General features: G+C 53.0%; 1 protein-coding gene across 2 annotated transcripts in view; it reads left to right on the top strand.

Annotated features, from left to right (window-relative positions):
- Positions 1-13,175, top strand: part of TBC1D22A (TBC1 domain family, member 22A) — a 288,569-nt gene extending 275,394 nt beyond the window's left edge. For both annotated transcript variants that reach the window (XM_006866828.1, XM_006866827.1), the window contains one exon: positions 13,047-13,175. In XM_006866828.1, the coding sequence (XP_006866890.1) occupies positions 13,047-13,175 (129 nt within the window). The remainder of the gene's footprint in view (positions 1-13,046) is intronic.
- The last annotated feature ends 319 nt before the right edge of the window (positions 13,176-13,494 follow it).

Here is a 13,494-nt window from a genome sequence, read left to right as displayed (position 1 = left end):
GACACAGGTTCTAACCCATGTACCTCGTCTGTTCCCACAGACACAGGTTCTAACCCACGTACCTCGTCTGTTCCCACGGACACAGGTTCTAACCCACCTACCTGAAAGCCTGGGCTCTAAACTGAGGTCCACAGACATGGGCCCCCTTGACCAGGGTCTCACAGCCAGTAGGTATCTTTGGTGTCCTTTACCTGGATTATTTGTTGTATGCCTGGACCCCTGGCTCTAGCCAGTGCCCTGAGAGACCGTGGCTACCACCCCATCATGGAGCTGCAGGCAGTATGCTATGTAATATGCCTGTGTACATGGGACTGAACCATGTTCTGGTTCATATTTGCTCTTTCTTGGTCACGGTTATAATTCAGGATCTTTGGAGAGCTGGGGATGTGTGGTGTTTGACTAGGAGTGAAGGGAGAGAGGGAGACAATGTATGGCTAATATGTTAGGAGTCCTGGGTTTGCGCTGTGGGATCAGCACTGGACTGCTAACTGCAAGATTGGTGATTCAAACCCACCAGCTGCTCCTCGGAAATTCTACACAGGGTTACCGTGACTCAGAACCAAATTGACAGAACTTAACAATAGTTTAAGAATTAGTTTTATGTATCAAATTCCATTAGTCCCAAAGTAGAATTTAGCTGAATGAGGTTCTATGAGTGGTGGTTGAAGTCTCTGTAGTAAACTGGCATGAAATACATCAGGCTATTATGCATTAGTTTTGCCAGTGACTTTGCTCAATGACAAGAACAACATGTGTTTCCTGTGTGCTTGGCTCCCTGATTGTTGTTGTTGAGTGCCGTGGAGTTGGTTCCAACTCATAGTGACCCTGAACAGGGCTTCTGAAGCTGCAAATCTTTACAGGAGCAGAAAGCCTCATCTTTCTCCCACGTAACAGCTGGTAGTTTTGAACTGCTGACCTTGCAGTTAGCAGCCCGTTTCGTAACCACTATGCTACCAGAGCTCCTTGGTAAGTCCTGGGAATAGTGCCAGAATCTGCATAGTTTTGGCCCCTGAGACCACCTCCTAAGGGAGCTGCATGTGGGACTCACTGGCCTCCAGGCTCCCAAGGGGAAGACTGGAGCCACAGGACGCTTTCTGGCTCCTCTCAGAAATGGGTTTATTTTTCCATCTGTTCACCCATTCTCCTGTTCCTCCACCAGTGCCCTACCCACCCATTCATTCTCTGTGTGTCCATCATCCATCCATCTATCCATCCATCCATCCACTATCCATCCACCCATCATCTACCATGCATTCACCTGTCTGTCCTTCAGTCTTCCTGTCCACCCAGCCATCTATTTATCCATCTCTCTACCCACCACCCATCTATTCATTCAGCCATCCTCCATCCACCCATTGATTCTCCATGTGTCCATCATCCATCCACCATCCATCATCCATTCATCCATCATCCACCATCCACCATCCACCATCCACCATCCGTCCATCCATTCATCCATCATCCATCCATCTGTCCATCATCCATCCACCCATCATCCACCATGCATTCGCCTGTCCATCTGTCCACCTGTCCACCCAGCCATCTATTTATTTATTCATCCATCTACCCACCACCCATCTATTCATCCATCCTCCATCCACCCATCCATTCTCCATGTGTCCATCATCCATCGTCCGTCCACCATCCATCATCTATCCATTATCCATCTCTCTATCCACCTACCCACCCACCTATCTATCCATTCACCTTTTCCTCCAGCCATCATCCATCCATCAACCTTCCATCCATCCATCCATCCACGGTCCACTCCTCTACCCGCCCACCCACGTTCCCTGTCACCTGCCCACTCACTCTGTATTGATTTGAATACCTGCATTCCTGAGTCTGCCCGAGCCTGTGTCCTCAAGGAACTCAGAGTCTTGTAGGACGGTACACAGGGCCCTGCGGGTGACTGCCCCGTGGAGACCCCGTGAAGAGTCACAAAGCTGAGGAGAAGGTACTAGAAGTGGAGGAACCTTGGCATTGGACCCCAGACTCTTTTCTGCTAGGAGGGCACCTCCCAGGAGGGTCAGCATTCTCCCCCACGGCTGTCAGACCCATAGCTGCACTGGGTGAGAGGAAGGGTGAGTTTTCTCTTTAATGACGAGGACCCAGAGGAAACTCGCCTCTGTGAGTCCCTTCATCTCAGGTCTTAAGTAGTGACCGCAACCCACCTCTAGTTCTTAAAACCCAGGTCCTTGGCACCGGGGATTTTCAGTGGGTCTCAGAAGCAGGGCACTGCTGATTTAAGCTGAGCTACCCTGGTGGTGATGAGCTTGTGTCGTATCCCCCTCCCCAGGGCAAGTTCCTCAGTGACACGGAATCCATTCTCCACCCCCCACTGTCAGCATGGGTTCATTCAGTCAAGCTGTTGGGTGACTGTGAGGCCTATCTGTCGGGGGTGGGGTGGGGGGCGCGGATACCCACAGAGCGAGTCCGTGGAGGCTAGGGCCAGGTCTGTGAGTGAAGGGGAGGGAGGTCTGTCAGCTCACTGAGATGCCGTGAGAGGGACCCATTGTGCTGATGCGCCCAGGGTAGCCTCCCCGGGGCACAGGCTCCTGGGGAGAGATGGCCCCGCTGTGTGTCCTTTCATGACAGCCTAGCAGGCGGCTCAGGGCCCCTGGCTGCTCTGCCTCGTGTGGGGGTACCTCAAGCCTTTTTTCCTGTTTCTCACCTGGAAAGAGGGCTTTCCTGTGTGTCTGGGCACTGGGCCCATGATGGCGTTTCTCTGAATGTAAAGAAGTCAGGTTTCTGCCGGCTAACCAGCCAACCAGTATGTGGAGACATGTTTGTATGATGGGCTGGAGATGGTGGGCTACATTTCATTCCCCATCGCCGGTCCCAGGGGCCCCACCACGTGTTAGTGGGTCTCATGGTTTATAACTGCCATCGTAAGACAGCGGGTCTCCCACTCTGGGGTGCAACCCTGCTCGTTTGGGTGTAGAGGGACCTTCCGGGGGTCTTCTGTCACTTGCACACATTGTTAACTTAATTCCACAGTGAGAGTGGACCCCCTCCAGCATGCAGCCCCACCCCCGGGGAGGCAGGTTCTGTGTGGAGAGCCGGACATCTGACCCCAGGAATCGGGCAGTGAGCACGGGCAGGGTTGGTAGGGTCGTTCCAGGAGCTTCTCCTGGGTCCCTCACCGGAGTGGTCTCAGACACAGGGCCCAGCTCCCACTTCCTGCTGGAACCCCCTCGTCGGGGCTGTGTGTGTATAGTCCCACGTGCACGATCCAGCGGGTGGTGGTTCCACGCGTCCCTACAAGGAATCAGTAAAAGAAACAACTTGTAGTCAGAGTTTTCCTGATCGTCCCGAAGCTGTGTGGCCATAACAGGAGTGGAGTTGGGTGAGCCACAAAACACTTAGAACAAGACTGAAATGTCTGCTTAGCCTGACCTCGATGCACCGCACACACCATGACCACAGAATGGGCGATTCAAAGAGTATTTAAGAGAAGGCCGGAACAAGAATGCCCAAACTTGCAGACAGTACCAATTTGACCTAGCATTGATGGCTTGATAATCAGAACTTGACTAGAGGAAGATTTAAAAAAAAAAAAAAAATTGATAAAGGAAACGAGTGTAAATTCTACAATTTGACGAAGACTTGTACTTATGGATGTAGTAATAGCTCAGAATACCAACAGAGAGATAGAGTCTTCACATCAAGTATCAATGCTATCCCCTCTGTATACAGGGCTGATGGGAACCTTTAATTGCATTGCCGTGTCTGTACCAGGAATGTAGTGTTTCGCTAGTTAATCTGAGATCCGCTCTGCAGGAACCTCAGCGCAGTCTCATCTGTTGTCGGATGTTCTTATGCCTCAAGGCCTCCTGGGGGTGGGGCTGGGGTGCCTCATTGTGCTGATCTGTAGTATGGGCCCTGGGGGAGGCTCAGGAAGGCCACAAGCCTGAGTGAGGGTCCTGCTGTCTTGTCTTACCCACCGGTCACTGCAGCAGGCCCTCAGAGCAGAGAGAGAGAGAGTCAGTGCCTCCTGGTGGCCACTCCGGGGAAGGGTCTCTGCATGCTGGCCAGTCAAAACCACAGGCTCTACAGGCCACTGTCTGGGGTTCAAGCTCGGCCTCCACTGTCCTGCAGGCTGTTTGGCCGTGAGCAGGTGACTTCACTCAGTTCTTCAAGGTAAAACCTGTTGTCGTTGTCCTCTATGACTTGCGGTGACCCCATACGCTCCATAGGGGAGGCCTCACTGCTGGAGCTCCGAGTGGTATGGGCAGACATTAGGTTGAGTTCGGGTTTGATTTGTGCTCTAATAGGAAAGTGCTGAGCGGTGCTGACACCCAGTGTAACTTGTTTGATTTCCTTTATTGCAGAGATGGTTTCTGGGGGGACGAGAGGTAGCCGAGGCCTGTGCACTTGAGTGTTGTCAGTGTGTGACCACAGTTCACAGCCTGGAAGGGCACCTCTGTGATACCAGGTGCCAAGATGAGTGTGTGTGGGAGTGGGGCAGGACAGGCTCAGGAGAAAGACTGGTTCACCCGTGGAAACAGGGACAGCACGGGGGTCCTGAGGACACCTGGGAGATGCAGTGGGAGGAGCCTGGAGGGGGTGGCCTGAGACACTAATGAAGAGCAGGGTCAGGCCAGGCCTAGGTGGACGGTCAGATGAGGTCCCAAGGGCAGGGTGGGAGCTGCAGATCTCTGGTCCGCCCACACATGTGGTCAGGGCATGGAGCTTCTTCGTGCCTTCCCTGGACCCTACTTTGGAAACAGCACAGGAAATTAGTTACAAAGATGCCCCTGCCTGTGTCGAGACCCCTCGGAAGACCACCCTATTGAGGTGTCACCGTGCACCCCTCGACTTGCAGATGTCTGTCTGCCCTAGCTGACCAGGCCCAGCGGCTGGCCCAGCCCCTGGCACCGTTAAAGCTATTTTTAGTCCCGATGGTCCAGAACTTGACAAGATGTTCACACTAATAACTGGATCAGCAAAGCATCCCTGTCAGAGCCGGCACTCCTGGGGCTCGGAGAAGGCTGGCAGGGTGTGTGTGTGCTCTGGGGGTGGGGCACACAGGGCTGGTGGGCCATGTGGCATTTAAGGACACCCCAGTGAGTCCTTCTTTCAGAGCTGGGAGCTGGACTCACTCACTGGGGGACTTCAGGGTGGGGGCAGTGAGTCACACAGCCCCCCTCCCCTGTCCAACGTGACAGCACTCATTGTCTAAATAGCCGCTGCCCTGCTCTTGGATCCATGGGCTGAAAGGCACCGGATGTGACAGGAATGAATGACTAGGGAGCTTTCTCAGCCATTTCTCACTAGGATCGCTGTGCCCCCACTCTGTGGGAACACTGGAGATTGACCGTGACGCTGGGGGCTCCTGGCCCACGCACACCTCCCTCCTCTGCCTACACCCCTCCTCTTGACAACCACAGAGACTTCTGACCTGGGAGAGGCTGAGGAGAGCTGTGAACCCCCTGCCCAAACATGCTCCCCACCTGGGCTTCCCTCACTTGCCCCTGTTTCACATTCCCCGGGCAGGTCACAAACGGGTGGTGGCCTGGGAGACCTTCAGCTCCTTTCAGAGCTGCATTGAGCAGCCTTGGAGGATTAGACATGGGGCTGGGGCCTGAGGAGGGCCAGGGCAGGTGATATACTCCGTTCAGCTGGGAAGGAAGACAACTCCGTCTGAGGTCAGGGCAGGCTGGTCCCGCAGGAAACCAGGGCATGTGGCCACAGGAACAGGGGTGAGATTCCAGGTGGAGAAACCCCACAGCATCCCCTCCCACTAGGTGTCCCTGGGCAGCCTGAGTGACCTTCAGGCCCCTGAATCTGAGGATGGGCCCTGGGGGGCCTTAGACTGAGCCAAGTGATTTTAAGTTTAGAGACAGTTTTCAGGACACTAGGAACTGACTTCATGAAGGGAGCAATGGCAAGCTAGAAACATTGTTTCAACTTTTAAATGGAAATTCAGGCATAACCACCTTGTACAAGTTTCTCCTGGTGATCCCTGCCCCGCCCAAGTAAGGCAGGACACCCACCCTCTGGTCACCCTGTGCCCCCAGGCCTGGCTAAGTGAGTGGGGCTCAGACCAGCACTGACCCAGAGCAGAAGCAGGGCACCGGATCCATCAGCTGCTTGTAAGTAGGTTCGAACTGCCAACCTTTCTGTTTGTAAGCCCAGAACCAACTCCACCCGCGGCTCCTCGGAAACCCTATACAGGGTCGCTATGAGTCGGGATCGACTGGATGGCACTTTACAACAACAGTAACCCTACAGGAGAGGGTACTGCCATCTTGATGGGAGCAGCCTAGAAGCAGCTGGTGGATTGGAACCACTGACCTTGAGATTAGCAGCTCAACACTTAACCCACTGTGCCACCAGGGCTCCTTCTTAGTTAGTCATCGTTCACAAAACGTTTGCAGCACCCATTTCCAATATGCAAAACAGGAAAAGGAGAAGAGAGTCGGAAGGAGCTGTTTACAGAAGGAAGCTAGGACAGCTGTTTCCTATGAGCTGCTCAGGCTGCTGTGTGGCATTGCTTCTGCGGCTCGTAGCTTTGCTGGTACCTGGTCTTTGTACCTGAGCTGTCTATCACTCGAGGAGCTTCCCAGAACCACCACCGGTTCGTCAGCAGCGTGCTTTTAGGAGCTCAGTAACCTTCCCATCCTGTGGATGTACTAGCATTTTCCCCACAGACGCCACCAGAGTCGACCTTCTTCCCCTCACGTTTTGTTATGAACAAATGGAAACCTACAGAGAGCTGAGACAGTAACTCCACAGACACTCGTCCGCCGGCCTCCGATTCAGCCATCGCTAACCTTGGCTGCTTTTGCTGTATTTATCGCTGTGCTGCGGGGCACTCATGGTTAAGCACTGGGCAACTGGCTCAAAGCTTGGCGGTTTGAACCCACCCAGGGGTTCTTGGAAGTCTGAGAGGTCCCAGACCTGAAGACCCTCTGGAGCAGTTCTGCTCTGTACACCCGGGGGTGCTATGAATCGGTACCACCGCCACTCGTATAGAGAGATGAGCCATGTGAGGGTAAGCAGCAGGTATAGACCTCACCCATTCCTCCACAGCTACAGTGCCATGGAGCCAGCCCCTGACCCTGTCAGACAGATCAGGACTGTCCCTAGGGACGCCACAGCTGTCCGTCTTGATGGAAGCAGACCGCCTTGTCTTTATTCTGCAAAGTGGCTGGTGGGTTTGAACTGACCGCCTTTGAGTTAGCAGTGCAGCGCTTAACCCCCAGTGCCACCAAGGCTTGTTGCTAAGTGCCATCTAGTTGGTTGTGACTCATAATGACCCTGTACAGCGTTTCCAAGGAGTGCCTGGTGAGTTTGAATTGCCGACTGTGCAGTTCAAACCCACTTTCCATTCCAGTGCTTACTGTACAGTGCCACCTGTGAAATCAACTTCGATTCCCTACTTAAAACGAAGAGCAGACCCAATCACCGTGCAGCCGAGTCCAGCGCGGCAGCTCGTGCCGTCAGAGTAGAGCCGCCCCTGGGGTCTTCTTGGCTGTGAGCTTTTCTTCCATGGCGCCACCGGGTGGGTTTGCAGTCAAAACGCAAGTCATTTGTGCCACCCAGCTCACAGGGCCTGTGTGAACTTACCCAGCAACCCCCACATGTCCTTCCCACAGCCTCAGAAAGAAGTGGGGGGCCCAGGCTGTGAGGTGCTCTCCTGCACCCCAGGTTTCAGCAGGGGGGACAGAAAGGTGGTGCTGATGCCAACACAGCAAGGGGCGCTCCCAGGCACAGCTCAGGTCCCTGACCCTGGAACCGCCCCAGCCTGAGAGCTGGCCCTCATGGTCCCACCTCAAAGACTGGTCACCTCAGGCTGCCACACTGTACACGTGTGTCATATGAAGACTGTCCGTCTCCCCCCCTCCCCCCTCCATGCCTCAGTTTGCTCAGGTAAATGGCAGCTGAAAGCACCGTGTCACCAAGTCCCCTTCCTGAGGCCCCGAGGGACCAGCCTCCCACACATCACACGTCCTTGAGCTTCCTGACCAGGCCGATCAGATCGAACGTGTGGATGTGGACGGAAAAGTGAATTAAACCAATTACCTGCTACTTGCCCCGCATGTCAGCGCAGCGGCTCCCGATTCCCCTCTAGTTAACACAGCGAGATCATAATAGAGTCAAATGGGCCCTTTTAGCCCCATCACGATTAATTTGCTCATCTTCACATCTCGACAATTTGTAAACTTCTGACTTGAGTGGCTTTTAAGTAGGCCTCCGTGTGCTCTGCGGTGCTGGCGGGCAGGGGTGGGCGTGTTTGTGGCATGCGCATGTCCCTTCTGTCTTGTGATCACAGCGGGTCCAAGAGGGTCTCTGGTCAGAGCAGGGGGCAATAGTTCTCCAAGAAGCACCCCCAGAGAGAAATGAGGCCCATGGGGAACACAACAGGCTCTTGCCACCCCCCTAAAAACATAAAAGAAGCAGATGAGGTTAATGCTCATAAAACCTTTTGTTCCATCTAGTATATCCAGAAAATGCCCCCTTGTCCCTGGAATCAGCACAGAAGTGATTCAGTAGACAATCTCCATCCTGTTGTTCCCTGGGAGTAGATTGAGTCTAGAGCTTGTCCTGCGAGGACCGAGCTGCCAGGGCCTCACCAGGGGACGCTTCTCTGCAGAGCACTCCACAGGGGTCTGCTCTGAGGTTCTGCTTGTCTGCTTACTGACACATACTCACACATGTACAACCCGTGCACATGCACACATGTGTGCACAGGCACACACACGAGTACACACAGACCCACACCCTCACACTTGTGCACACATACATATGCGCACACACACATATACACATGTGCACACATGTATATAGGCACAGCCACACATGTACACATACCTACACCCTCACACCTGTGCGCGTGCACACACACACGCACACATGTATAAGTCAACCAGCACGCATACGCACATGCACACACGTATAAGATCGCACACATGCATGCATGCACACACATGTGCACACATACATATGTGCAAATGGACACACAGGCACACCCACATGTTGCACACCTCACACTAGTGCACACACACATATGCACACATATACACATGCACACGTGTACAGAAGCACCATCTACACACATACACACGTACGTTTACACACACACACTCACATCCACGTACGTACCCTCATGTGTACACACTCATGGGGCAGAGAGGTCTCCTTGTGCTCTGAGCCCCTGGAGCTGGAACAATGGTGAGCACAGAGGCAGTGCCCTCTGTGTAGACAGATGTGTGAATAAGAGCCAGGGGCTGGAGCCTACTTCAGGTCTGAAGGACACCCACAAATGGCCACACTCATGGGCAGCCTCCTGTGGGAAGAAGCCACCCCACAGCCTGCTCCCCATGCACACTCGATCCTCAGAGGAGATTTGAAGTCACACCAGCTCCGCTTGTCTCGGGGCCTGTATATGAAGAACTGCATCTGCTCAGGTTTCCTGGAGATCCCCCACAGAGAGCACGACACCCCCATCGCCTTTGGGAGACTGGTGACATTTCTGTTTCTTAGTTGCCACAGTTACTTGTTGAGCCCTGGTGTGGCACTGTAGGATAAGCACTGGACTGCTAACTGCAAGTTTGGCAGTTCAAACCCACCAGCCACCCTCAGAAACCACAGACAAGGTTGCTATGAGTTGTAACGGACTCGAGGTTTCAGTTTTCTGCCATTTTCATAGATGATCATGTATTTCTGCTGTTGTTAGGTGTTGTTGAGTCAGTTCCAGCTCATAGTGACCCCCTGTGCACAGCAGAAGGAAACACTGCCTGGGCCTGGGTCAACCTCACATTTGTTTCTATGCTTGAGCCCATTGCCGCTGCCACTGTGCCAATCCATCTCATTGGGGGAAGGTCTTCCTCTTTCCCACTGACCCTCCACTTTACCAAGCGAAATGTCTTTCTCCAGGGACTGGTCCCTCCTGATAACATGTCCAAAGTATGAGAGGTGGAGTCTAACCATCCTGGCTTCTAAGGAGCATTCTGACTGTTCACCTTCCAACACAGATTTGTTTATTCTTCTGGCAGTTCATGGTACTTTTAATATTCAAAAGCATCAATTCTTCTGCAGTCTTCCTTATTCATTGTCCAATTTTCACATACATTTGGGGCAATTGAAAATACCATGGCTTGGGTCAGGTGCAACTTACTCTTCAAACTGACATCTTTGCTCATAAACACTTTAAAGAGGTTTTGTGCAGCAGATCTGCCTTACACGGTACATTGTTAGATTCCTTGACGGCTGCTGCCGTGAGTGTTGATGGTTGATCTGAACAAAATGGAATGTTTTACCACTTCTATCTTTTCTGTATTTATCATGATGTTGTTTACTGATCCAGTGGTGAGGATTTTTGTTTTCTTTACATTGAATTGACATGCAGCCCATAGCAAAGGCTGTGCTCTTTGATTTCCTCAGTAAATATTTCAGCAAGCAAGGTTGTATCATCTGCATATCGCAGGTTGTTAATGAGTCTTCCTCCAATCCTGATGCCACGTTCTTCTTCATATATTTCAACTTCTTGAATTATTTGCTCAGCATACATGGTGAATATGTACGGTGAGAGGATAGAACCCTGGCACACACCTTTCCTGATTGTTAAGCCATTCTGTATCCCCTTGTTCTGTTCTTCATGGTCTTTGTGCAGGTTCCTCTTGAGCACAGTGAAGTGTTCCGGAATACTCGTTCCCCACAATGCCCATAACTTGTCAGGATCCACGCAGTCGAAATCCTTTACGTAGCCACTAAAGCACTACGACTGTTAAAGCGGCTGCTGCTAATCATGATGATGATGGTGATGATGGTGATGATGGTGACTATGGGGAATGCTGTGGCTCTGTATGTTAAGCACTGGACTGTGAACTATAAGGTTGGTGGTTCGAGCCCATTAGTTGCTCTGTAGGAGCAAGATGAGGCTTTCTGTTCCTGAAGAGATTTGTAGCCTCAGAAATACTGTACAGGGTCACTGTGAGTTGGAACCAACCCAATGGCACTTACCAACAACAACAGGAATAATTACTATTGGTATTATTAGGACTTCTTTTAATTATATAACCCCAGTGCTATCGAGTCGGTTCCGACGCAGAGTGACCCTATAGGCAGAGGAGATCTGCTCCCTAGGGATCATGGGAGCAGACTGCCTCATCTTGTTCCTGCGGTTAGCAGATTAACACTTGACTCACAGGGCCACCAGGGATCTAGTGCTTCTAAAACAGAAATCACGGCTTTAATGAATAGAAATGTATTCTTTCACAGTTGAGGAAACTAGAAGTTAGCATTGTGCCAAAGTCAGCCCACGCTGGGCAGTACCAGAGCCCCTTCTGGGCCCCGGGGAGACTTTCTGTAGTCAAGGTGCTCATGCAGTATTGCTTGTGGGCATCAACTCTGGAAACACTCCCCGGGGACTTTAAATCCAGCAGGGGCCCCAGTGGTACAGTGGTTAAGCACCTGGCTGCTAACCGAATGGTTGGTGGTTCGAACCCACCAGCGGGTCTGTGAGAGGAAAGACCTGGAGATCTTCTCCCCTAACCACGGCCTCAGCTCCTGCGAGTATTCTCCTCTGTCACCCGTGGGTTGCACCCGGCAGGCCCAGCAGGAGGCTGGGCACCCATCCCACCAGGCCCTACAGCTGCACCTCGGTGAGGGGACCACAGAAGAAGACAAGGGCACCCACATTGCCACAACACAGTTAAGCCAGGACTCAGCCCCCTGCCAAGATCCTGAGATAGGTCATCTCGGAGTGAGGCCTGATCATAGCTGTTTCCAAACCTCTCACAGCTGACACAGGGGCGTACAATGCCGTCCCCTCACTGAGGGTAGCTGGGGAATCCCCCTTCACATGGGAGGTGGTCCACAAGAAAGACTCAAAACCATTTCCACCCACAGCAGCTGGGAGAAAGGGGCGTCCGGGTGGTGGACAGTGGGTTCCTAGTTTTGTTACAAGGTCCCTCTGGGAGCTGACCTTCCTATAAGCTTTGTGTCCACTCCCATGTCACAGCCCTGCTGGAGAAAAAGTTAGGACAAAGCCCCCTTTCACCTGTAGCTTGTCGCTCCTTCTGCCCACTGCTGCTAACGGCAGCCCAAGTGGCCCCTCCATGAACCACGACCCCTCACCTGGACAGAGTGGAGAACCACACGCAGCTCACAGCCCACCAATGCGCCGTTTTGGGGGACTAGAGGCACCTTTGGTGGGTGCACAGATGGACAGGCCTTTTAAAAAGAGAAATCTGTATTTAAGGGAGCGTCTGCTGTGTTCTCTGTCTCCGTAAAGGTCAGCAGATAGATTTTCCCTCCTTTAGCAGTGCCGGCTGCGAGGCGCCAGGCATCTCTACTCCCCCTCCATCCAGTGATCCCGGGGACTAAATTAGATTCTGAAATTGAGTGTGCCGAGTTGCCAGTGAGTTCCCGTAATGGCGGGGTATTGGTTCTCACCTTGCAAGTAGCGAGGTCATGATAATATGAAGCGAAGTGGATTAAAAATAAAACCAAAGGTATTTATTTATGACCTGCTCAGAATTGGATTGGCACCCGTGTAAGTCTCATCTAATGGTGAAAGACAACAGATTGATGTTGATATGTCCCCGGGGACATTTTGCCAGTGAAATTTGCTCCGTGAATTCAATTTAAAGGCCCACAGAAAGTATCCAAAATGCAAAAGTAAATGGAATGGAGGAAGGGGGAGGGGGGAGATAAAGCGACGCCCAGCAATAATAAAACAGCAATTAGCAACAATGCCTGGTAGGTAAATTTTGCTCTGTGTGATTGCAGAGGGTGGCTGTGAGCCACCGAGGCTGAGGCATGGGGAAGGGCTGGGGGTGCTTGGTCTCCCCATCTGACAAATGAGAGAGGGTCCCAGAGAGGGTGAGTTGCCCACCAGGGTCACACAGCACCATCTATGCCCTGAACGCTCACAGCTGTGCATACTGGGGGTGGGGTCAGCTCGCCCTAATCATGCTCCAGGCCCGAGGTTGGGAGCTGGAGAGCTACGGTTCCCTGTGATTTGACCCCCTGGTGGGTGCGTGTCCCCAAGACCCCCTTACTCGGCGCCCCCTGATGGCCTGTCTCTCCTGTAGGAGCTGCTGCTCTTCCTCCAGAACCTGCCCACTGCCACCTGGGGTGACGAGGACGTGAGCCTGTTGCTGGCTGAGGCCTACCGCCTCAAGTTCGCCTTTGCAGATGCCCCCAATCACTACAAGAAGTGAGCTGCACCCCGTTCCCTGCTGCACCTCCCCTCCCGGCCGAGCGTCTGAGAGCGTCCCCGGGCCACCCTGTGGGGCATGCGGAGCGGGCACCTGTCAGGATACCAAAGAGATGGGGCCGGGCCCCCCTCCGCCCGCCGGGCTGGCCTTGCCAAACCGCCACTGCCGGCCTGAGAGGCAGACTCCCCGGAGCAGCCGCGTCCGGCTCAGAGCTGCCGCCACAGCCAAACGTGTTCTGTTGCGTGAAAGAGAATAAAATACAGACAAAACAGTTGCACTAACCCATGAGGTGTGTGCTCACACACGGTCTCTGAGCGCCAGC

The sequence above is a fragment of the Chrysochloris asiatica genome, unplaced genomic scaffold (genome assembly GCF_000296735.1).
Source record: "Chrysochloris asiatica unplaced genomic scaffold, ChrAsi1.0 scaffold00097, whole genome shotgun sequence".
Taxonomy (NCBI): Eukaryota; Metazoa; Chordata; class Mammalia; order Afrosoricida; family Chrysochloridae; genus Chrysochloris; species Chrysochloris asiatica.
This window is presented reverse-complemented; position numbering and strand designations above follow the sequence as displayed.